Here is a 22,794-nt window from a genome sequence, read left to right on the forward strand (position 1 = left end):
ATCAAGTGACGATATGCCAATCATCTACGTTGTGGTTCATTGAAAATTTGCTTTGTGATGAATCATTGCGGCAATGTGGACGTACAATGATTTCTATTTAAATTAATTATCAGCATGGAATCGGTAAAAATTGAGCTTGACCACAAAGTAGCCACATGAATCGAAAGAATCATCGACGAACAAACAATGTGAAGAGAGAGAGAGAAAAGAAAAAATGAGACGAACGCAAATTAAATTAAGATTTAAACGGCCGAGAAAATTTTGCGATTTTTTCTTTCTTTCCTCTCTTCTTTTCGGCTTTCTAATGTCTCATGATGATGCTATTGAATTGGCTGGTAAACGGCAGTCATTTTGGTTGGCATATAATTCAAAAGACGCTTGATGATCCCATAAAAAACGATGTCGACGTTTATTTATGTGAAAAACCGATTGACCCAAAGTGAAACTCTATGCGAAACCGATGATGGGGTTGTTGTTAATTTTTCCTTTACTCTGCTGCGAAAGTTTTTGGTAACAAAAGACAATTCGATAATTCAAAAAATGAAGACACAAATCCGATTGGGAAACGAACAAAGTAAGAAAAAAAAAATGAAAAATCAATTGGAGCTCCCGATTTGAATGTTTGTCAAGTGTTCAGTCATTCTTCAAAATCGCATTGAATTGAAAATAAGGAAAACCGTTTGAATCAAAATGTGTTTGCATTTATAAACGGCAAACATTTATCTAGAAGCCATTGTACGAACAGGAAAAGTATTGTGTTCCATACGAACAATCGATAACAATACATGTACCGCAACAATAAATGTGTTTCAATTTTTTTTCTTGCTTTGTTTCGTTCATTTTTACAAATTAACTATTTGGAAAATAATGAAGAAAAAAATTGCGCAACAATGACTTGCTGCGGTTTCATCAAATTAAAGGCTTTCACTAAATTGGCAATTTTCTCGATTAATTCGATGTATGTGAATTCTATGTGGATGATACGTGCTTGTTGCTTTTAATCAATTCCGTTTCGTTCATCAGAACAAGGTTCGTGGATGTGTTTTCTCATTTTTAGGTTTGTTTATAAATTCATAAAGGTTTCGAATTCAACCGGGATGGCGCTTATTTACTCGTAGAAGCGTTCCTCCAATGCAATGCAATGGAAAAGGAAAACAATAAAAATAAGAGGAGGAAGAAGAAAGACAAGAGAAAAATGCTCGCAAAATCATTTGTAAAAGCATTCGCAGCTATCAGAACTGCTTCCGCTTTCCAAATGGAAACGCGATACATACAAACAAAAAAACAATCTCAAAAATTGGGCGGCAAGCGACAACAACATCAACAACAAACAGCAACAAAAAAAAAAGAAGAAGAAGATCGACAACGTTCAAACGAACACAGCAAAAAAAATATCCTGCTATTTATCTTAAAGTTTTGCATTAAATCTGGAAATGTACGCGAGAGGGATAAACTCTTGCAGATAGCAGCAAGAAAGAGAGAGATACGGTATTCGGGTGCGAGAGTATTTGTGCAAATATCTTTGGAAACCGGAGAAAGAGAATGGTATTTGTGTTTGCGTTGTATCCAAAGCAAACATTTTGGAACATTTAAGTGCGATTGCATCGACCTAAACGACTGCACACACTATTCAACGTGAGTGTAAGCGCGCGCAATATCGAGACAAACTTACGTAGAGCAAGTAATGTGATGTTGCGGAAAATGAATGCCATGGCAAAAGTTCTTTGTACTGAGTTGTCGTGTTTTTACTTTTCCGCACACGAAGTGTGAAGGAAAGTATAGCGATCGTCGTGAAAATTTTAAATTTTCGTTGTATACACGATAACTTACAAAATAGTAGAGCGATTTTGCTTAAATTTGGCCAGGAGGTAGCTTACGTAAATATCTTGGATGTATCAGAAGTTGGGCCAAATTGAGCCAGTCCATCTGGTACTTTTGCTACATCATAGATTTTTATCCAAGGGTCCCCCTTGGATTTTTTCGGGAAATTTTTTTTTCACCACAAAAAAATGCATTTTTTGGTTATTTCTTAGTCTTCCTCGCGATTTTTTCGTGGTAAACCGTGTTAAACGATGTTTTACCACGGTGGCCGACCATGATGGTCTGTTTTTAATTACTTTTTTGGCTTCAAAATGCATTTTCTGGCTATTGCTGGCTGTTTTTTATATGTTAGCCGTGTTAAATGGTGTTCTCACCACGATGGACGATTTTGATGTCCTTTTTACTGTTTCGAAAATCCCACGAAAATTCCTTGTAAACACGATAACTTTCGAATCTCTTGAGCGATTTTGTTTAAATTTTGCAACGTGGTGTCTTATATAAATATCTTGAATGTATCAGAAGTTGGACCGAATTGGACCAGACTATCTGGTACTTTTGGTATATCATGGAATTTCACCCAAGGGTCCCCCCGATTTTCCCATGGTAAGTGATGTTAAATGGTGTTATAACACGATGGTCGACCACGATGGACTTCATACCATTTTTACATAGTATAGTCAATATGGGTATCATATGAAAGGTCTTTGAACGGAGATGAACATGAACACCAACCCGGTCCATCACAGTTATGTTAACACCACTTAACAGCATTTTTTTATATGAATAGTTGACATGGGTGTCATGTGAAAGGTTTTAAAATGGGCATGGACATGGACACTATATCCGTCCATCATGGTGACCATGATGGACTCAGAGCGGTCAACGAGCGCTCGTTCGTTCGTTCGTATGCGAACATGTTCGTTTGTTCGTTCGTTCGTTCGTAGAATCTACGAACATGTTCGTTCGTTCGTTCGTTCGTTCGTAGAATCTACGAACATGTTCGTTCGTTCGTTCATTCGTTCGTAGAATCTGCGAACATGTTCGTTTGTTCGTTCGTTCGTTCGTAGGTAAAATTTCATTTTTTTTTCGAACATAAAATTTTCTTATTTCTTAAAAAAATATAGGAATAATCCTATGTACTCAATAATACTGTAAGCACTGTAATACTGTAATTTTCAAGTTGTGAACATTATTTTCGCACAAAAAATTTTACGAATATTTTTTTGAGTTTCCACTTGCACAATTGGATGCATAATAATGCAATAAGCAATAATAATGCTGGTTTCAAATGTTGTGAAACGAAGAAAGTGATGCATACGGAGAGAGAGATAGAAAAAAGTGACAAAGACAGTGTTCATCTCTTTTTGCCAAGTATGGTGTGCACATTTCAGATTCGTCTTGTTGCTGTGATATCATGAAGCACGTTGTCGCTCGAACTGTGTGTGTTGTACGATCACAGAACAAAACATTGTTTAAACGTATAACTGTTTTGCACGTGGCGATTTAACACAGTGCGTAAAACACACACTGTTTGTTTCCATGTGATTTAAATCATCACTGCAACAAGTCTCTCTGAATTGCACACCATAAATGACAAAAAGAGATGAACTTTGCTGTCTTTGTCATTTTTATCTCTCTCACTCTCTCTCTCTGTATGCATTACTTTCATCATTTTACAACTTCCACGTTCATGTCCAGCTAATTATCATATCATTCTATTCTCGCCAGCGGACACACAAACCACAATGAGTGAAAGTAAGATTTTCAGCGATGTTTTTTGTTGAGTGAAGATGTTTTTAATTAGTTTTATGCATTCAATTGCGCAAGTGGAAACTCAAAAAAATATTCGTTAAATTTTTTGTGCGAAAATAATGTTCACAACTTGTAAATTACAGTATTACAGTGCTTACAGTATTATTGAGTACATAGGATCATTCCTATATTTTTTTAAGAAATAAGAAAATTTTATGTTTGGAAAAAAAAAATGAAATTTTACCTACGAACGAACGAACGAACAAACGAACATGTTCGTAGATTCTACGAACGAATGAACGAACGAACGAACATGTTCGTAGATTCTACGAACGAACGAACGAACGAACGAACATGTTCGTAGATTCTACGAACGAACGAACGAACAAACGAACATGTTCGCATACGAACGAACGAACGAGCGCTCGTTGACCGCTCTGGATGGACTTCATACCATTTCTACATAAGTATAGTCAATGTGGGTATCATATGAAAGGTCTTGGAACGAAGATGAAGATAAATACCATCCGGGTCCTTCATGGTTATGGTAACATCACTTAACAATTGCAACATTCCATCCAAGTGATCTATATTTTACATTCTACCGAAAATGTGCGGAAAAGTTCGTTTTACATGGTAAAACATTTTATTTTCTCTCTCGCTCTTGCCGTTTGCCGAATTCAAATGATTCCCAGTGAAATGCCGAAAATGTTTCAAAAACTAAGACCATCCGACAGCTATAAAAATGTAGAACGAAGTAGTGAGTAAGAGCGCGGGCGACGAGCAACAACTCTCTGAAAAATGGTTCTATAAAATACATTGCTCTAGAATGTATCCCCATCCAATGCATTTTATTGCATATTGTAGATTTGCGGCTACATTGCTCTGCTTGCCTGCCAAAAACATACTCTTTGCGCTGTGTTTGTATGTATACAGTAGAGTCTCGATTATCCGTCACTCTATTAACCGTCACTTCTGTTAACCGTCACCGTTTGTTGGAGCAAAAAAAAATTCATTCTCAGTTCAAAATGAATCAAATTTACGACATTCGAACAGAAAAAAAAACTTAGCTCTGTATTGCATTTCGTCTGTACAATTTTTTGCTTTGAAAAGCAAAGAGACGATCAGCTATGTTTTGTTTACATTTCATTTTATAAACAAAATACGAAAATCAATTTTGCACGCGACATTCGCCATCGAATTTTGCAGCTATGATCGAGTATCGCACTGGTGAATCATGTCGTTTCGTGTTTGTTTTTGTATTTGTCTCGGCGCGCGATAAATAAAACGCCAAAAATGAAACTACACAACTGTAATTGATTTTGCATTTGGCATTGATTTAACGACAGTTCACTAGATTAATTTGTGCAATCCGCACTCATTATAATTCAGATCATCGTCCGAAGTGGTTCTGATTGTTTTTTGTGCCGTTCGTTCAGCAAGATTTGAAGTCGAAAGGTTTGCCATATGATTTTTCTTAATAAAACATTCATATTATCGCAACCGCACATATATTTCATTGCTTTTCTGCCATTTTCAGATGTTTTAGAAAAAAATCGATTATCCGTCAACATGCCGGTCCGGTGACTGACGGATAATCGAGACTCTACTGTATATGTATCTACGAGCCGCTAAGGTACATACTGGCATCGAGTGTACGTATGTGTTGTGCCCAAAAATGCACCAAGCATAATCTTACCGAAATGAAAACACACAATCAAAATCAAAATTATGTTTATCCAGAATGTGAGAAAAATAGAGCAAAGAATCTCAAGCGAAGAAGGCGAGATGGGGGAGAAAAAGCCTGTGCACATATTTTAGGAACGTTCCAATTTATTGCTCTCAATAATTCTTACCGGATAAACGGATATGAATGCGCCATATGAAAAATAGCAGCTTGTAAAATGCGATAAGAAGCGATCGTGTGTTTCCCGTCAAATCGCCCCGTTTGTTCTGGTATGAGAGCGTGCGCGCCTGTGTGTGTTCGGTTTCAAGATTGTAATCGGAATGAGAACGATTCATGCAAGTATCAGTTTGAATTGATTGAGTTTTTTCAATTTGATCCATAGTGGTTACCAAGCTCTTGAGTGGCCGGTATTTTGTAAGCGCAATGTATCCATTTGAAATCCATCCAATTCGAATGTTGACAATTTCAAACGAAGAGATTTCAATGCGAATCGTTTATCATGCAAAGTTATTTATGATTTTCAGTTTGGTCAATAGAGGAAAATTTACATCTACACTCCACGTCACTGCAATCGTTCACGGCCTGAACAGAAAATAAAATAAAAGAGAAAGCATACTTTTACAACTGCAGTTTTTCGTAACAAATCGTCCACTTGCCAAATGCGATTGTATGCCTTCGATGGCCGAACCGTTTGCCTGTGTATGTTGTGTTGGTTTTTGTTGCTTCATTCATTAAGAACCGCGTGAATACAAGACAACTGCATTCAGAATGGCGTTATCGATTCGACGTGTTACTTTCAATGTTGCGCTCATTTCAGACACTTTTCGGGCTGTACAGTCCATTGTGGTGTGTATTGTATTGTTTCAACTCGATTTGTGAGCGCGACGTATTCTGAGCACATACAACCATTAATCGAGTATCGTAAGTTGTAGTCAGGCGTCGTAAATGACAGAGATAAAAAGCGTTTAAATCTACGTTTACAAAATTTACGATGTGAATTGCTCGAAGCACACATGCGATCGTGCCTTGTTCTCTCTGTACGAGGCGCGGCGCGGCGCAATCGAGCGACGCGCCTTCGCTTGTACCTAAACGCCGAAAAAAAACAACAAAAACAACAACAACAACTGTGAACATGGAGATGACAAACGGAATAAATGAATGAAAATGAGCGGTCAATCGTTAAGTGCACGGCGCGCACGAAGCAACCAACAACATGTACATGGGGCCAACATCACGGTGTGCAAACAATTGACTATATCTATTGTTAAAATTTCACTTCTTTTCACTTATTCCAGTCGCGATCGGCATATGTTGTAATGAACATACTTGAAATCGGACGAAGCGAATTCTCTGTCATTCTCTGCATCTCATGTCCGTTGAGATTTTAATAGCATTCACCGTTTTTCATGGCTCACACACACATGCACATCTATGTCTATTGCAATGTATTCATTCTATAGCCATTCTACGTATATGGTCAAAAACCAATTCGATGTTTATTTGCACAAAACAACTTCGAAATTCAGTGCGGTAGAGTATAATTGTCAAGTTAAATCTCTCGTCGATAACGAATGTTGTTGGTTCATTTGTCACCGAAAACAATAAACGCATGCGATTGCACATTATCCGATTGCAAAAGTGAACAAACATATTTTGAGAATCGGCACGACATCGCCACTTGAATTGCTGCTTCCATTGATTCGGTGGAAGCGAGCAAGCGAAGCGGGTGAGCGAACCGTATTCAGTGTGTATTTGTGTATGTGTGCGGGTGCGCACGTTGCGCTCACAAGAGATTCTGCAGTACTAAATGCAATATGCGGGCAAAGAGCATGAGAAAGAGAAAAGCACGTGTGTATTTACCGAAGAAAGTGTTCAGTTTTAGACAAGTGCGGTCGATAAACAAAAACAAGTGCATTTTGTACACTTATGTTGGATTCGGTGTGGGTTTTCATTTTTGATTATTGACTCATTTTGATAGTGGCGATGTGACCAGACGATGTGTTTTTCACATTGGTAATTCTGAGGCAATTCAATTGAATACTGTGCGTGCGCGTATGTGTGCCTCTGCATATATGTGCTTTGCTATGCATGCTAACATGTACTTAAGAGAACTCTTGCGCTACACTCTCTTCAAGCCATTGGCATATGTGTATGCACAAGTATAGTTTTATGCGATATTTCTGGTCGACACGAACAAGTTTATATCTCTATGTCGATCATAGAGATCAATATTTTTATGCATATCGGAAAACATATGGCCCTGTGTACATTGTGCACTGGCACTGACACTGGCACAAGCACAGACACAGATCAAACAAACGGGAAAATTCCTACAACCATTTCATTTGAATTGTTATTGGTCCCCGATGTATGCAATTCTTGTTTTCGGTTTTAATCAAATTAATAATAACGGCGCATCCGAACAAAAATACCATGCCCAGTGCTTTCCAAGTGGATTGTCGTAATGCAGCAAGTAAACATACACACACATACACAAGCCGTCTTTGGTCTTCATCTCCTCATGATAGTAATTGTAACCAGTCAACATGTATATAAACAAAGAGCAGACACACTAAAAGTGACAAAAATATACATGAAATTGCGCTCGATACAGCACATACAACATTATAATTTACATTCAACAACATTCATTCGACCAATGAACAGCTCACTTGCAATCTTGCACGTTCTCTCTTTCTCTTTTCCTTTTCCTCTCCTTCTGTCTTCATGCGCGCGCGAAAGCAATCACATTCATTATGCCCGTATCTCTCACATACACTTGTTTTGATAGACAGATTATAATCTTTTTCGGTGTGAGTCGCATAAAATCAAATAAAAGTTAGTCAGTTGTCGTCGTCGTCGTCGTCGTTGTTGTTGTCGCATTTTGCAGAATAAGCAATTTTTTCGAAATGCTTTCTTCACATTTTCTTCATCATATTTATTATGAAGCGGCTCCTCATTTAGTGTTATTGTTATTAATTTTATTTATTTTATATTATTTAAATGATTGCAAAGATGATGACAACAACGACGACGATAACAGCAACAGCAGCCGCAGCAACGGTGGCGGTGATGATGATGATAATGATAGAGAAGAGATAGGAAAGAAAAACATAGTCACATGCATTTTATCATTTTGTTGTGATTTTTATTTTTCCGCTTGTTCGTTTGTTTGTGTCGTCATCACAACACGTTCGCTCACTTTTTCCCTACTCAGTGTCAGCGGCTTCGATCGTGCAATCGTTTAAAGGTTCCAGAAGCGATAAGCGACACAGACACAAGCACATATACATATGAAAAGAGTCGCATTCGATGTCTCAGCCCCTGTTTTTATATACTTTTGAGTTTGTGTAAGGTTTGTAATAAATTTACTTCACGCGCGCACGCCAGAGTCGGCGAGTAGTTCATCGAAGACGTGCCGAGTAGTAGTGAGAGAGATTACAACGAGAGAGGCAGAGTAAAAAAAAGGGCAAAACAAAACAATGTGTTTCGTCGTTCAAAGAGCGCGAGAGCTTGAAGAGTGTGTATATTTTTGATGCGAGCGAGAGAGAAAAAAAAACAAACCGCCAAGTGTTATTGTTGTTGGTTTTTAGTGATGCGTTTGGTTGTGGAACGAACGAGAGGAGAGTGAATCAGTGTGCTAGATCAATTCAAATTGTTTACACATGCCATCACATCGATGGAAACTCATGTATATTTTTCGAATAACAATTAAAAGCGACGAGAAACCGATACAATATTTTCGGATGATTTGTGTGTAAATTTCACAGTTAGTCAGTGGATTGACAGTGTGTCGGATGTATAATCAAATTTGTTCGGTTTTATATTTGACATCGACCATCATTTCGTTGTGTTCTTCATTGCTTCATTTTCGGTGTGCATTAATTAATGCGATTGTTGTTGTGTTGTTGAACACTAATGGAGCGAGTAATCAGTTGAATGACTCACGGCCGTTTATGTCTATCAATCCGTGTCTATCTCATTCTTTCGTTTGCATACAATCAACGAAAAACGTCTACATTTTTATTGAGTGATAAAAACGGCGACATTTCAATAATAATCAACACGTTCTGAGCACACTATTTGTGTGACAAATATAGGCCTATACATTATATAACTGACATTTATTGAGTGAATCATGTGATTTCGATTGTAGAATTCGATTTCTTGAGAAAAACGCGCCATATTCGAACCAAGAATAATAATAGAAAACGAGTTTCATTGATAGTGGATTCGAATAAATCGACATTGAAATTTCAACATTGATCACATTATTTTTTAAAGACGCAGAATATTTGTCATGGGTAAGAATTATGTTTGTTTCGAATTTGGTTCTGTTCTTTGTGCAAGTGTATATGTATGTTTATATATCGAACCGTAATTTATTTGCAATGCGACCCGACCAACGAATTTAAGGCCAAAAAAACAGACTATTTGCTCAATCATTTATGAAGATTGTCATAATTGGCTGGAATGCTGGGCAAAGTCACATTCAATGTCTGTTTTTAAGTTTTTGGCAATTTATCATTGGTCGACCTTCATGAAAATATTCGCTGGTTTAATGATTCGGTGCAGGGCAAATGCACCATTTACATTCCATAGTGTAGTTGTTTTTTTCTACCTGTTTCAAATTGTGATGGATACGGTGAAGTCATTGCAAGTGTTTTTTTTACTCCTGCACGTTTCGTGCGGGTATGGCTTTTTGTCGAGCAACAAGTGATTCGATTGGAATTCATTACTTCACATACATATGTGTGTGCAGTATATCGTAAAAAAAAGTATAAATGGTTTTTACATGACATTTATGTGTGGAGCAAAGAGCATAATTTCGCCGAACGGCAAATAGTTTCCAGCTACGAATGAAATCTCGACAATTTACATTTTCCAATGCACGAATCGATCGAGAGCGCAATTTATAAGTACCTTATTCATTGTTCGCACCCGTGTCGATTCACATTCTTTCTATGAACATGCAAATTATTTCATGTTTATCATTTTCGGGCTGAATGGTGTGTATGTGTATGTGTGTATAGACTGCGCAAAATTTCCTACATGTTGCTTATATAAAAACACCTATAAAATTTAAGACCTTTGTTTCTTAATAAATCCGTTTGTGTTTATTATGAAAACAAAAACGATGATCTCGCCTGTTCGAAAAATATCTCATCAAAGTGACACTTTTACATTTGTCTTGTTTTGCGAAGTTTTCAAAGTTAGATTGCCGATATACATGTATGAATGATACACACGACCCAGAAATAAAAAAAAAGAAAAATATGAATATACACAAATACTCGTGTTGTCATATTTGCTTATTGATTTATGTCTATTAATACAAATGGAAAAAGTGGGTTGGATTTTTCGGTTTTTGAATGTCAAAGAAATTTTCGATTTACAAATTAAATGGAATAAAACAAAACCAACTGAGACACAAAGCATCAATCTGATTCTTCTCTGTTTTTATCTGCTTTCGTCGAATCGTTTCATTGAACGACAGATCAATATTTTCAATGGTAGTAGCTTACTAGTAAGTCAGTCAACGTTGAAAGCGATAAATTGTGACCAATGTTATACTCCAATTCACCGAGCACCATACCAACAATAAATTCAACACGAATCGGCTACTTTTTCTTCTTCTTCTTCTTCTTCTTCTCCATTTTCAATGATCTTGACTCTTTCTTTTCACTCCGATCATTATTCTGATTGACAAACATTTTTTTTCCATTTACTTGATTCCTTACGACGACAATCATTGTGTGTTTTTACCTTGATTTGTACTCTAATCCACTTCATGGAGCACGGTAAACTTGAAATAACAACAACAACAACAACAACACAAAATATTCGAACATAAATTAAGACATACGTGCTCTTCGGGCCCTCAAACACACACAGAGACGACCATAGAAGCATGAATGATAAAGACGAGATAATGTGTAATGATGATTATACATCAAAACATAATATAATTCAAAAATATACAACACAGCGCATTTGAAAAGACCATGTGGAAAATGTGGAGTAAAGCGCGTTGCAATGCAATATCGGTCTGTATCGCGGTTTTATTGGATACTTTGCATTGGATGATGAGTCTGTGTCCGTTTCTCTTTCTCTCTTCATTGTGATGATGCTTTTTTCGTATTTTCTGTTGTTATTGCCGCTGCTGCTGCTGTGGCTGCTGCTACTTCGGCAGTGAAGAGAATCAGCAGGTTTGATAAATCTCAACACTTTCCGGACGGATTACGGTAACATGAGTGAGCTCTTCGGATGTGCATGGTACAGCAATTCAGGCAGCATTGATCGGCATCAGGGCAATGAATTAAGCACTAAATTACAATAACAATAGTACACGATAGCGGAACGTGCCATATTTTCTATGCAATTGAACCATCATAAATGGATTTTTTTATGAAAATCCAGCGGCGGCTGAAATTCTGATTCCGCTTCAGCCAACCAGTGAAGCGAACTCTTTATTTTTTCGTTTGTTGACCGTTCGCACGAATGTGGACGCATCATGCCAATCAATGGCGCAGGGAATTGAGAAAATAAGAAAATAGAAAATGCATTAATTACTTTTGATAAGAGAAATTGCGATTCGAATCAAATGATTCATTGAAATCGGAACTATTTACTTAATTTGCTGTTCGAAGTGCACATCGAACAGAAGAGAGATCCAAACGAAGCGACAATACACGGCGAACACATCATACATCTTTTGCACTCAATCGATGGATTTCAATAACTCAGAAATCATTTCAATAATTTTTTTTCTACCATGTGTAGTTTTTAATCGCGAGAGCGACCTCACCAAATACGGTGAACACCATGCTGTGGAAAGTTGAACGAGCGAGAATAAGTCGCCGCAATTTTCTGTGCGAAAGAAATCGATGCTTCTATCGATACATGGAAAAATCAATTAAGGCTTATGGGAGAGAAGACTTTAATGGCCATAACCATAAAGCATTTTTTTCGCTCTTCCTCTCTCTCCCTATCTCTCTCTTCATTTGCACACTTTTGGAACACAAATGAACACCGCCTGTGCATTCAGATGATAATCAAAACGTCAATCGATATCTCATTTTCTCTCTCTCGGTCTCTTTAATTTTCTGTGTTGCGAATGATTTAGTGAGAGCGCACACGATTTGCGCGAATTGCCAATTGATGTACTATATTGTTGTGCAAAGCTTATGCTTATTATATATCTGAAAATGTGCAGCTCCTTGTTTTCACAAACACCGAGGCAAGAGATGAAAGCCTCCCTTCTAAGTCTTTTATTACGATAAATTTTCGCGCCAAAATCACAGCATTTCCTAACCTCTAGACAAGACTGTATGTTGTGCACCGCCTCGAGACTACCGGCTTGCAATGCACATTCAAGCACATTTGCGAAAAAAAAGCAAAGAAAAAAGTGCAAGAAGAAGAAGAAGAGAAAACAAGAGAATCGTGGAACATTCATCAAACCATGGGCTGACCTCGTTCAAATCATTATTGTAGATGTACGGAAACGGCGATAGTTGGGAAGGTACTTCTTGTAATTTAAGTGGAGTAACCAAAGTACGTCTATGCATTGTGTGCGGTATTTGTGGCATGGTGAAAACGTTGCCTGCCTTTTCACATACCATTTTTGGTTGTTTTTTTCTTCTTCCTCTTCTTTTTCCTTTTCTTGATTTTTTTTCTTCGTGAAGTATGTTTACGTCTCTCGGCAGCGCTTGCCATTTTTTCTCTCTTTTTCCTTCACAATTTCGAATTCTTTTGTTTGACCACAAAATTTTTTTCGGTTTGCTTTCTTGATAACAATCTTTGGCGCATTAAGGTGCATTGTGCTCACATGTACAGCTCGAGATATGACCGAACGTGCGAGAGAAGGTAAAGCATTTAATAACATACGAAATGTTGTGCCTGGAATAAAAATTGTGGCCGCTGAATGTGTACTTTCGATTCCAATATTAAAATGTACGTGCATCACCACACTCGAAATTGCTTTTTTTTTCTGCGCAAACCGACGAGAGTGAATTAACAACAACAACAACTGCTGCGACTGCTGGTAGTAGTACTCCCGCTGCTGCAATGATACAATCGTCGAGAGAGAAAGAGAGAGAGAGAGAAATGAAGCACACACAGCGTGCCACAGAAACGTATTTAGATGAGAATAATACTCGCGTTCAAATGTATTCAATTACCGTATATCATATCAAATCCTCGTCTGGAATTAGCAATGTGCGCTTTATGTACGGCCATTTAAAGTGAAAGCATCCAGAGTTGTGGAATTTTCTTCGCTCAATCATCTGCTGGCTTGGCACAATATCACCGACCGAGCGCAGGGAAGAAATGAACGAACCAACCAAAAAAAAAAAGAGCAGGCGATCGCAAATTTTTCAAACACGCAAAATGCTCATGTGACAGCTGATATGGCGGCTTACTTGACTCAAGCCCAGCGATTGCAAATGTTGCACCAAATGAAAAGAAGAAGAAAGTTAAGGAAAATAAAAATTGGATATTTCTGTGGCTTAAAATTAAACATGCCGAACGAAACGGAACGCAAGTGCACGTCTCTCCTATTTAATTTAACTCCATTCGTTTGACGGAGTTGCGGGAAAATGGTCGTTGCAATTCAAAGTGCCATAAAGCATAGAGAGTCGATTCAGGCCAGGTCGTCATATTGATTCACCGCCAAACCGTCTGTTCTCATAGCAAAACATATCAAACTCAAATATTCCCATGGATATTAAAAACCGTTTCTCTCCGTTTTCGCTCTAAAATAACAGTTTAATTAAGTCGCATTTAGCGTGCATCGCGATTTTTTTTCCATCACACACACACAAACTGTACAAGATTTGACAACATTGCGAGAGCAAAAAAATATGAATAAGCGAACGAGCGAAAAGCGTCTTGAGTTCGGATGCAGAAAACGAACATTTCAGTAAATTGAAAGACAGGTACATCATGCACCTGTGTGCTACAATTTGCAACTAGCTAACACAGAATGACTTTTTAATTACGCATCCACGGTTTGAACCTTCAATCATCTATCTCATTAAAATATATCATGGCTTTTCGTTACCATTCGGAGTTTTTGATGGGCAAGGCTTTTGCTCCTGCTGCTGCTACAGTTATTGTTGTTTGTCGTTTTTGTTGTAGCGAATTCATTGCTCGGATCATTTCACTCCGGTCTAATCAGATCGAGATGGTTCTTTGCAATTATTTGATTTGTGTGCATCGGCCGATTAGCCACAAATGGCACATATATTCATTAAACTGTGCACACTAAACCAGTTCAACCCCATTAGATTTACTTTGGCGAGATAGATAAATATAGAGAGATGGAAGGGAAAAAAATAGTCATTTAAAGACCAAACTTTACACCTGTGTATTTACATTAGCTTTATTTGCCGCAAAACAAGCAAACTTCATACATTTCAAGGCATGTACTTCGTGCGGTTTTCTTGCACGTTGCGCTCGGCATCTCTTTTTGCTGCAAATAGTGTTCTGTGGCAGTGACGGAGAAAGCGGGCAAATCAGTTGAATCGCACTCGGTCCATGTTCAGTTTATAACATACAGAGGAAATTCTTGTTTTGTACAATGTGTGTGTGTTTTTTTTTTCCTTCTTTCACTCAATGTTTAATGAATATGCCATTATATTTTTTTCTTATTCAATTTCTTATTAACGAAACACACAACAGCAACGAAAAAAAATATGCATCGTTGGTTTTTGTTGTTGTTGCTTCTTTTCCACTTAAAATTTTCCAACAGCATCAGCAGCCATTTCTTCTCTCTCTCGGCTCTCCGTTTTTCCGTCGTTCAAAGAGCGTTTTGAATCATTTTGTAATTGTTAAATACCTACCTGATACATAATTTAATATGCGCTCGCGCGAGCAAAAAAAAAGAAGAAGAAGAAGAAGAAGAAAAAATCAGATCTCTCACGTTCATAGACCGAAAAGGCGAGCAAACGGAGAAAAGATGAAAGAAAAATACGTAAATAATAATTGATAATTTCAACTGCATTCAAGAGTAATTTACATGATATTATACCATGTCTTTTTTTTCCTCTCAAACCCGTTGCATTTTGTCTGCTGGCTGCGCCGATTATTGTCAGATTATAGTTGCTTCCATTAAATTCAGATAGCTTCATAGAGTTGGTTCACGCAGCGTACGCGGCTCGCGAGATGGAAATATGGCGACAAATCAAACGGGCCAATAGTAAGTTGGTGTTCGGTTGCATTCCTCGAATGTTGTTGATTTTTTTTAGTTGCCACATATTTTTTTTCTCCACTTGTGTGTGACTGTGTGTGTGTGTGTTAATGGTGTTGCTCTCTTCACATTGCAATTGATAGAACGACTTATGAACACACGACTTATTACTTACTCAGGCCCCATAATTACCGATCAGAACAAAATATACGTGTTTTTAATTGCTGTTTTGAATGTGCTGCCATCAGTTACGAAAAAAAACAACAACAAAATAACAAACGATCTGTATAGTAGAAGTGAACATTTTCATTAGAAAATAATTGCATCTCCCGTCGCTCCGGATAATATTGCCATTGCCAGCAGTGACCATCCAGTGCAGAAAATTGCATAAATTGTTGCGTGTACATTTACGATTTACGGTGTGTTTACAGCCAATATTTAACGTCATAAAAAATGATGAAGTCATGGACGTTGTGTGGCATCGAAAGCAAATGGGATAATTAATTTAAAACCTACACTTACGCACAAAAGTTTATCAAATTCCCAATGCAATCGTTTCTCGCGGTGATGTACTTCCATGTGAAAAGAATATAATTCGTGGGGATAGAAATTGTTCTGGGTGGCAAAGTGAAAAACTGTTGTGTTTACCAAAAAGTTCAATTTTGCAACAATGGTTCAATTTTGATGTGATATTCTAATTAGTGGAATGAGTTGAATCAGACATATTCGAGTTTTTGTGCGTTTAGAAAATCAGTGATTTACAAAGCGTTGGTATTTCAAAGAAAAATTAACTCTTATCGAAATTTTCGTTTCGACAAAGAAAACATTTTCTCATTGGATTTTTCTTTACAAAAACGATGCTTTCAAACCGGAGAAATGGCTTTTGGCCAGCAGTGTCTTCATCAATTTAATGCAAATGATTCAAAAAATGTTGTAAAAAGAATGCATTATGTTGTTTGTATATTATCCTCGTCTTCTCAAAGTCAATGTTCTGTTGGGATGGATTCGTTGAAAATCCAATCTAGACTTTGATTACAAAGGAGCTTACAAATTTCTTTCAACTGGACAAACCATTGAATTCGTTGCCATTTTTGTTTGTTGAATTCGTTGCCATCTTGGTTCTGTTTCACTAGTCATTCACAGTGGTTGATTGCATGAGCGGTTTAAGCGGCCAACGTGCATAGTCAAATGATTTCCATGTAAAACGCTTGGATCTTGTTCTCCGATAGTTATTTATTTCCATAAAATCTACGCTCTGGCTATCAAGTGGTTTGCTATCTGCTCTATTTGATGAGCTGCCAACGGTATTTGCATGCTATGATTGATTGGGTTTCTATGCAAAAATATGGGGGTGGTGGGCGTTAATGAATGATTAAATTAGCTATGAATAATTTGTATGAAAATCCCATATTGTCTACAAATTGCTTAGATTTCCATTCGAACCAATTAAAATTGGATCCGAAATTGTGGTGCTAATTTTATTTTATCTACATCCGTGTACAGTTTTATGGACACCGACTAAAAGAAAACTACGAAAGCGCAGCTCCAGAACGAATGGAGCAGAGGCAACACATGGACAGAGAAAATTATTTTGACATCAATTATTGTGTTGTTGTGTGTTGTGTCATCCGTCGTTCCGTCGTGTTTAATAATTTTCCTCGTTGTTGTACTGTGTACACTGTTTTGTTTCGCTAGCATTATAATAACAATAATTTGCGATGTGCATACACAATACACGTACCAAGTGTGTGTTTTTTCCATGTACTTGCCGAACATCGCCACTGAAACACGAGAAAATTGTGCAATGTCGTAGACCATTGTTCTATATATGCAAAAACTAATTGCTTCGAAAGAGATCAAATTCTTTTTTTTTTTCGTTTTTGTTGTAGTTGTTTTGTTTCAGCATTCTGTGGAATAGCTGTAATCCGAGTCTTTTGGCCAGCAGTGCGCTCCAGAATGCAAATTATTCCATCAACTGATACATTGTATGCAGCAACAATAGCAACAAAAAAACAGAAAGAATGGCCGCTATTGCGCTTAGTTTTTAATATCTTTTTTTTTCTGGCAAAAATCCCGTTTCAAATATTCTGTCTGACATTCTATCTGTTGTTCCATGTCTAAAATACTGAATGAATTTATGGCTGTTGTTCATTTCCTATTGCAAATTGTTGAAGGTTGTCGTGGGTGACTCTTCTACTCAATTATTTAGGTGAAATGCTTAGGAAAATATTTTTACACAAACGAAAGACCCAGAATTTCGCATTACTAAAACTCAGATCGAAATTAATATTTTGTTATCTTGCGATTTTTGACAATTCAAACATCTTTCATTTTCATAGAGTCGGCACGTCGATACGTTGAATCTGATGTGAACATCCATTACAAAACGCCGGTCCGGTATGAGATTAAAGATCCAATATCGGATGCCGAACTCATTCATCGGCAAGAACAGGCTAAAAAATTGTACCAAGAGGAACGACGACGCAAATATTTGCAAGAGCTACAGGATTTGAATAATCGACGACACACCGACAATTTCACGCCATCACAAAAATCGCCAATTTCATTGCATCGTTACGATGACTTCGGTACAATTTACGATTATGTCACGAAATCATCAAATTACCCAAAAACCGTTGCTCGTGCATTGTACAATTTCCAGGGACAAACATCAAGGTTAGTAGTGACAATTCACAAAGCGAAGCATTTTAAAGCCGAAAAACTTTTAAAAAAAAATAGGAATAAATAGTTGGAAAGACGTACGAAAGTATTTGGATATGTCGAAGAAATGTTTTCTCTATTTTGTTTTGTGTAGAGAGTTGAGCTTCAAAAAGGGTGACATAATTCACATTCGACGTGAGATCGATAACAATTGGTATGAGGGTGAGATCAATGCCACTATTGGCCTGTTGCCTGCAAATTATGTTGAGGTAATTATTCTGATTTCTTTCAATCACCTTTTTATTCAAAGCGAATAATACTCGATTGAAATGCTGAACAAACAATTCCAATCCAATTTAATTTGAATTACTCTCTTTGACAAAATCAGATTATATCGAAGGATGGTGTACGATTGCCAACGAAAAAGCCAACCGAAGGTCAAGCGCGCGCCAAGTTCAATTTCCAAGCACAGTCGGCGATTGAACTCTCATTGCATAAGGGTGAACTAGTCGTACTAACCCGACGAGTTGATGATAATTGGTTCGAAGGACGAGTTGCCAATCAAAAGGGAATCTTCCCCGTTTCATATGTTGAAGTGAGTGTTTTTTTTCTCTGTTGCAATTTTTGCAAACCGCCTAGATTTACTACAATTTCAAATGGAAAGCAACCATGACAACTTTACAACGGAACAAAACATTTTTTCCTTCAAATTATAGGTTTTAACGGATATTGGGAGTGATGCATTGCCAGTGGTCCCAAGTAAGCCAGTTGGAGCGCCAGCATCTCATTCATTGATAACATCGCCAAATTATCAATTATCACCTCGATCCAATTACTCGACCGATTTTACAACAACAACCAACATTATATCCAACGGCAACCATTCACCTGTTGTTCGCGAAACGTCAAAAACGCTTCAAAAGACCGAAGTTTTGCATGTGGATACGACGAATTCGGAACCAGTACCGTAAGTAAAACATTCAATTTTTGCATCAAAATGAAACGACAGCAACAAAAAAAGCGAGAGAGAAATGGCAAAGAGAAATGAAAAAAAAAATGACGACAACAACAAAAAACAGGCAGTTGTATCGCGATTGGCTACAATTTGCAATCTAAACCTTTGACTTTCATAAGACCGAAATAGCAATTTCGTATTGAATTTTAAACAAAAAACATGCCTGATCAATCACATGCATTTCGATTTTCACATCGAGGTGGAGATGAAGTAGTTTAGATCGAATAAAATTCGTTGATATGTAGAAAGCATGCATGCAAATTATCAAATCAACACACACATACACATTTTGTCGTGTGTTGTCGAAATTGAGCATCGTTTCTCTCTGTCTCGTTACAATCAATTTTGGACGGTTGGCTCACGCTCTCGCGTCACATCGCATGTACACTGTATATAAATCGGTATCTCTAATATCCGTAAATGCTGACACGATGTCTGCGCGCCGACCGTTTCGATGTTCATGATGTTGATTCTGATTCCAGAGGCCCCGATGTCGATAATCACATCAAATATCTCAATGAAACTTTAGTCATATCGTAATTTCAAATCGGTTCGGGTGTTATTATGTAGTCAGCACATATACCGTGTTTGATTTTCAAATGCTCATAAAAATAGACCGCAGGAACCTTTCACAAATTTACAAACAATTCAGCAGACCGCCGAAAACTTTCGCAACCCGTTGTTGTTGTTGTTGTTGTTGTTATTATTTTGTTGAATAGCCATTTTGCTTTGCCGACTCGCTCTCGTTGCCATTACGCACTTTGTTACCAGTTCAGTCGTACATGATTGCGTGTGGGAATCAATTAAAATAAAAGCGATTTTCGCATCTATTTCTGAACGACCGCACAAAAGAAAACAACCTCAAAGCGTTTGGTTTTTATTAAATTGTTTTGTGTACAGATACCGAGCCATTTACAAATATCGACCACAAAATTCCGATGAATTGGAACTGCAGGAAGGTGATACGGTGTATGTATTGGAGAAATGCGACGATGGATGGTTTGTGGGCACCTCACAACGGACTGGCTTCTTTGGAACTTTTCCCGGTAACTACGTTGAAAAACTACTACTGTAAATGCATCGGGCCGAAATGAACGAACGAACAACATCCGATGCATCTGTAGCAACATCTGAGCAGTACCGTTTTTCAATCAAACTAAGTATATAACCAGAAAATAATGCCGACCGAAAGAAGAAGAGAAAATCGACGCAAAAATTCGATACAAATCCATTTGAATTGAAAGAATAAAACAAAACTGAAAAAAGAAAACATACACAGAATGAAAAGAACTTGCATCACACACATATACACACAAACACAACACACACACACACACACACATATGAAAAGGAGAACACACAATGTTTACTAATGCAAAACAACAACAAAATAATTATATTTTTTATTGATTAATGGTTTAATTTAATTGAAGCAAGAAAGAGAGAGATGCATATTTTTGTTAACTTTACTTAATTATTGATGAATTTATCATGTAACATAATCATTATGATTTGTCTTCTTTTTCCTTCTTCCTTCTTTCTTCTGTTCGCCACTTGTTGAATTGTTTTCTGTTAAGATTCTCTCCGAGTTTATAATGTTTGTTTTTCTTTTATTTTTCTTCTAATTTTCATTCATTTTTTCTTGGGTAATTTAATTTTTCATCACCGGAAACGTGTTTTACTGTTTTATTTGGTATATTACACACTCTTTGAGCCTAACAAACTCTTTCACAGAATGTGTGTTCCATAGCCACGACGAAATTCAACTTTGATTTTGTTTTTTAGTTGAATGGAGTTAAAAAATAATCAAATCGAAAATCAAAGAGCAAAAAAATAAAAACACTAGTGACCATCACCATTGTTGTAGAGACAAATCACGAATATCAACTTGGCGCGAATAATTCGCTAGAGAACAAGTTTCGTTTTGGCGTCTCCATTGGCTTCAATTAAGCAGCAACAAAAAACACACATTTATCCCATTAAATGGAAAACAAACGAGAACGTTTTTTTTTTTTAAAGTCACCTTACAAAAATTTAAAAAAAGAAACGTTCGGGAATCAGCTGAATATCAACACCAAACAAATACTTTTGATTGTTCATGCAAAAATCATTTCAAAATGGTCAATGATTCCGATTATGACGCCAGGGATGATACAAAAAATTAATAAAATGTAAAAATTAATTCGTTATACAATGGTTAAATCAAATTATTTACTAGTCACTAATTAATGTCACATTTATGTTTCAGTGAACAGAATATTGAGAAAAAAAAAAGATTGAAAAAAATTGATCGTAATTGCCGTTTCAATGAATCGTTCAAAAGAGAAATGAAACTCGTTGAACATTCAAAAACTTCAATATATTTTGCTTGAGAAAATTAGAGAGAATTTCCATAAATGCCTATTCTTTTGTTAGAAAAACACTTCCCTGTACAATCAAATGAAAAAACAAAATGTGCCTTTCGAAAATCAATTAATTTTTATCAATCTGAAATCGCTTGAAAAAATCGATGACAAAAAAAATCATACCGAATGTATTTCACATATAATCACTTATTTCTGATGTGCTTAATTACTAATTTTTTTTTTCTTTGTGTTGAAAATGAAGTTTACATGTACCAATTTATTTATTGACCAAGTGAGTGAAAAACTCATCAAGAAAAAAAAACCTACAAAAAAGTCTATATTTATAATTGTAACAAATTCACACAGTGTATTTTGCCAAAAATAAACGTTAAAAATGAAAATAAAAAAAAAAATCAAATCACAAGCAAACATTGGATCCGTGTTTTTTTCCCTCCACTTCGAAAGCTTCTCTCTGCGACTGGACGAGCATTCTAATGGGTGAGTATACGATTAAGTTGATGTATAACTTTGAACAACGTTTGAAATTCGCAGCAATCGAGAGAAAATCTTCTTAGAGCTTACCAGTACTTTAAGCAAGCCGTGCTAAATTGATCCAAGATGGGCTAAACTGATACGCAATCATTTTTTTTTTCGATTCATGTGAAACTTTTTCCAATCCGACGCCTTGTGGCTTAGTACGAGATATTTTATTTACTTTTATTTGGCGCGCATAGAAAAACCGCACATCTTTTGAGTAAGAACAATATCGGTTTGTTATGGTATCGACAAACAGAAAATTTGAAATTAAGTTGAGTGCATCGCCAATCATACATTAAGTACATCAACTGCAAATAGGCAATGGTTTTGTTCTCGGCTAAAATCGATTCCGTGCAGCGCATGAGTTGCAAAACATGCACATGGGCTGTCATTTTGAAAGCTCAAAGCTTCATTGCGACATATCAATAAAATTTGCGATTGTTTTTTTTTCTATCGCTGACACAAATTCCACGCATTTTCAATTATTTTAATAATTTAAAAGCAATTGAAATTTCGGTAACAACAAAACGTTGTTAACTCCTAAAATTATGCAATTTATTTGGGATGTGCTGAAGAAATGCTATGTATTCTAACGTCAATCGTTCAAATGACATTCAATGTCAAACCCGAAATCTGATCAAGAAAGAAAAAAAAAACATAAACGAGAGAAAGAGAATAATCATGCAGTTTACAACGACATGGATATGAGTGCGCACACACTCACGCCCATACGCATGCAGCATACAGCACTCTGTGAAAAATAATAAAATAAACAATTCACAACACA

The 22,794-nt window shown here is 36.7% G+C and overlaps 1 protein-coding gene across 32 annotated transcripts in view; it reads left to right on the forward strand.

Moving 5' to 3' along the window:
- The window catches only part of LOC129577481 (sorbin and SH3 domain-containing protein 1), a 98,744-nt gene extending 76,845 nt beyond the window's left edge, over positions 1-21,899 (forward strand). For 29 of the 32 annotated variants that reach the window (XM_055464614.1, XM_055464591.1, XM_055464605.1 and 26 more), the window contains 5 exons: positions 17,789-18,125; positions 18,265-18,379; positions 18,499-18,705; positions 18,827-19,077; positions 20,026-21,899. In XM_055464614.1, the coding sequence (XP_055320589.1) occupies positions 17,789-18,125; positions 18,265-18,379; positions 18,499-18,705; positions 18,827-19,077; positions 20,026-20,200 (1,085 nt within the window). In that variant the 3' untranslated portion in view covers positions 20,201-21,899. Of the gene's footprint in view, positions 1-4,985; positions 15,459-17,788; positions 18,126-18,264; positions 18,380-18,498; positions 18,706-18,826; positions 19,078-20,025 lie in introns of those variants that run through there. The other 3 variants (XM_055464623.1, XM_055464625.1, XM_055464624.1) reach the window with 3 other exon arrangements.
- The last annotated feature ends 895 nt before the right edge of the window (positions 21,900-22,794 follow it).

The sequence above is a fragment of the Sitodiplosis mosellana genome, unplaced genomic scaffold (genome assembly GCF_009176505.1).
Source record: "Sitodiplosis mosellana isolate CC-2019 unplaced genomic scaffold, AAFC_SMos_1.0 Smas_scaffold_6197, whole genome shotgun sequence".
Taxonomy (NCBI): domain Eukaryota; kingdom Metazoa; phylum Arthropoda; class Insecta; order Diptera; family Cecidomyiidae; genus Sitodiplosis; species Sitodiplosis mosellana.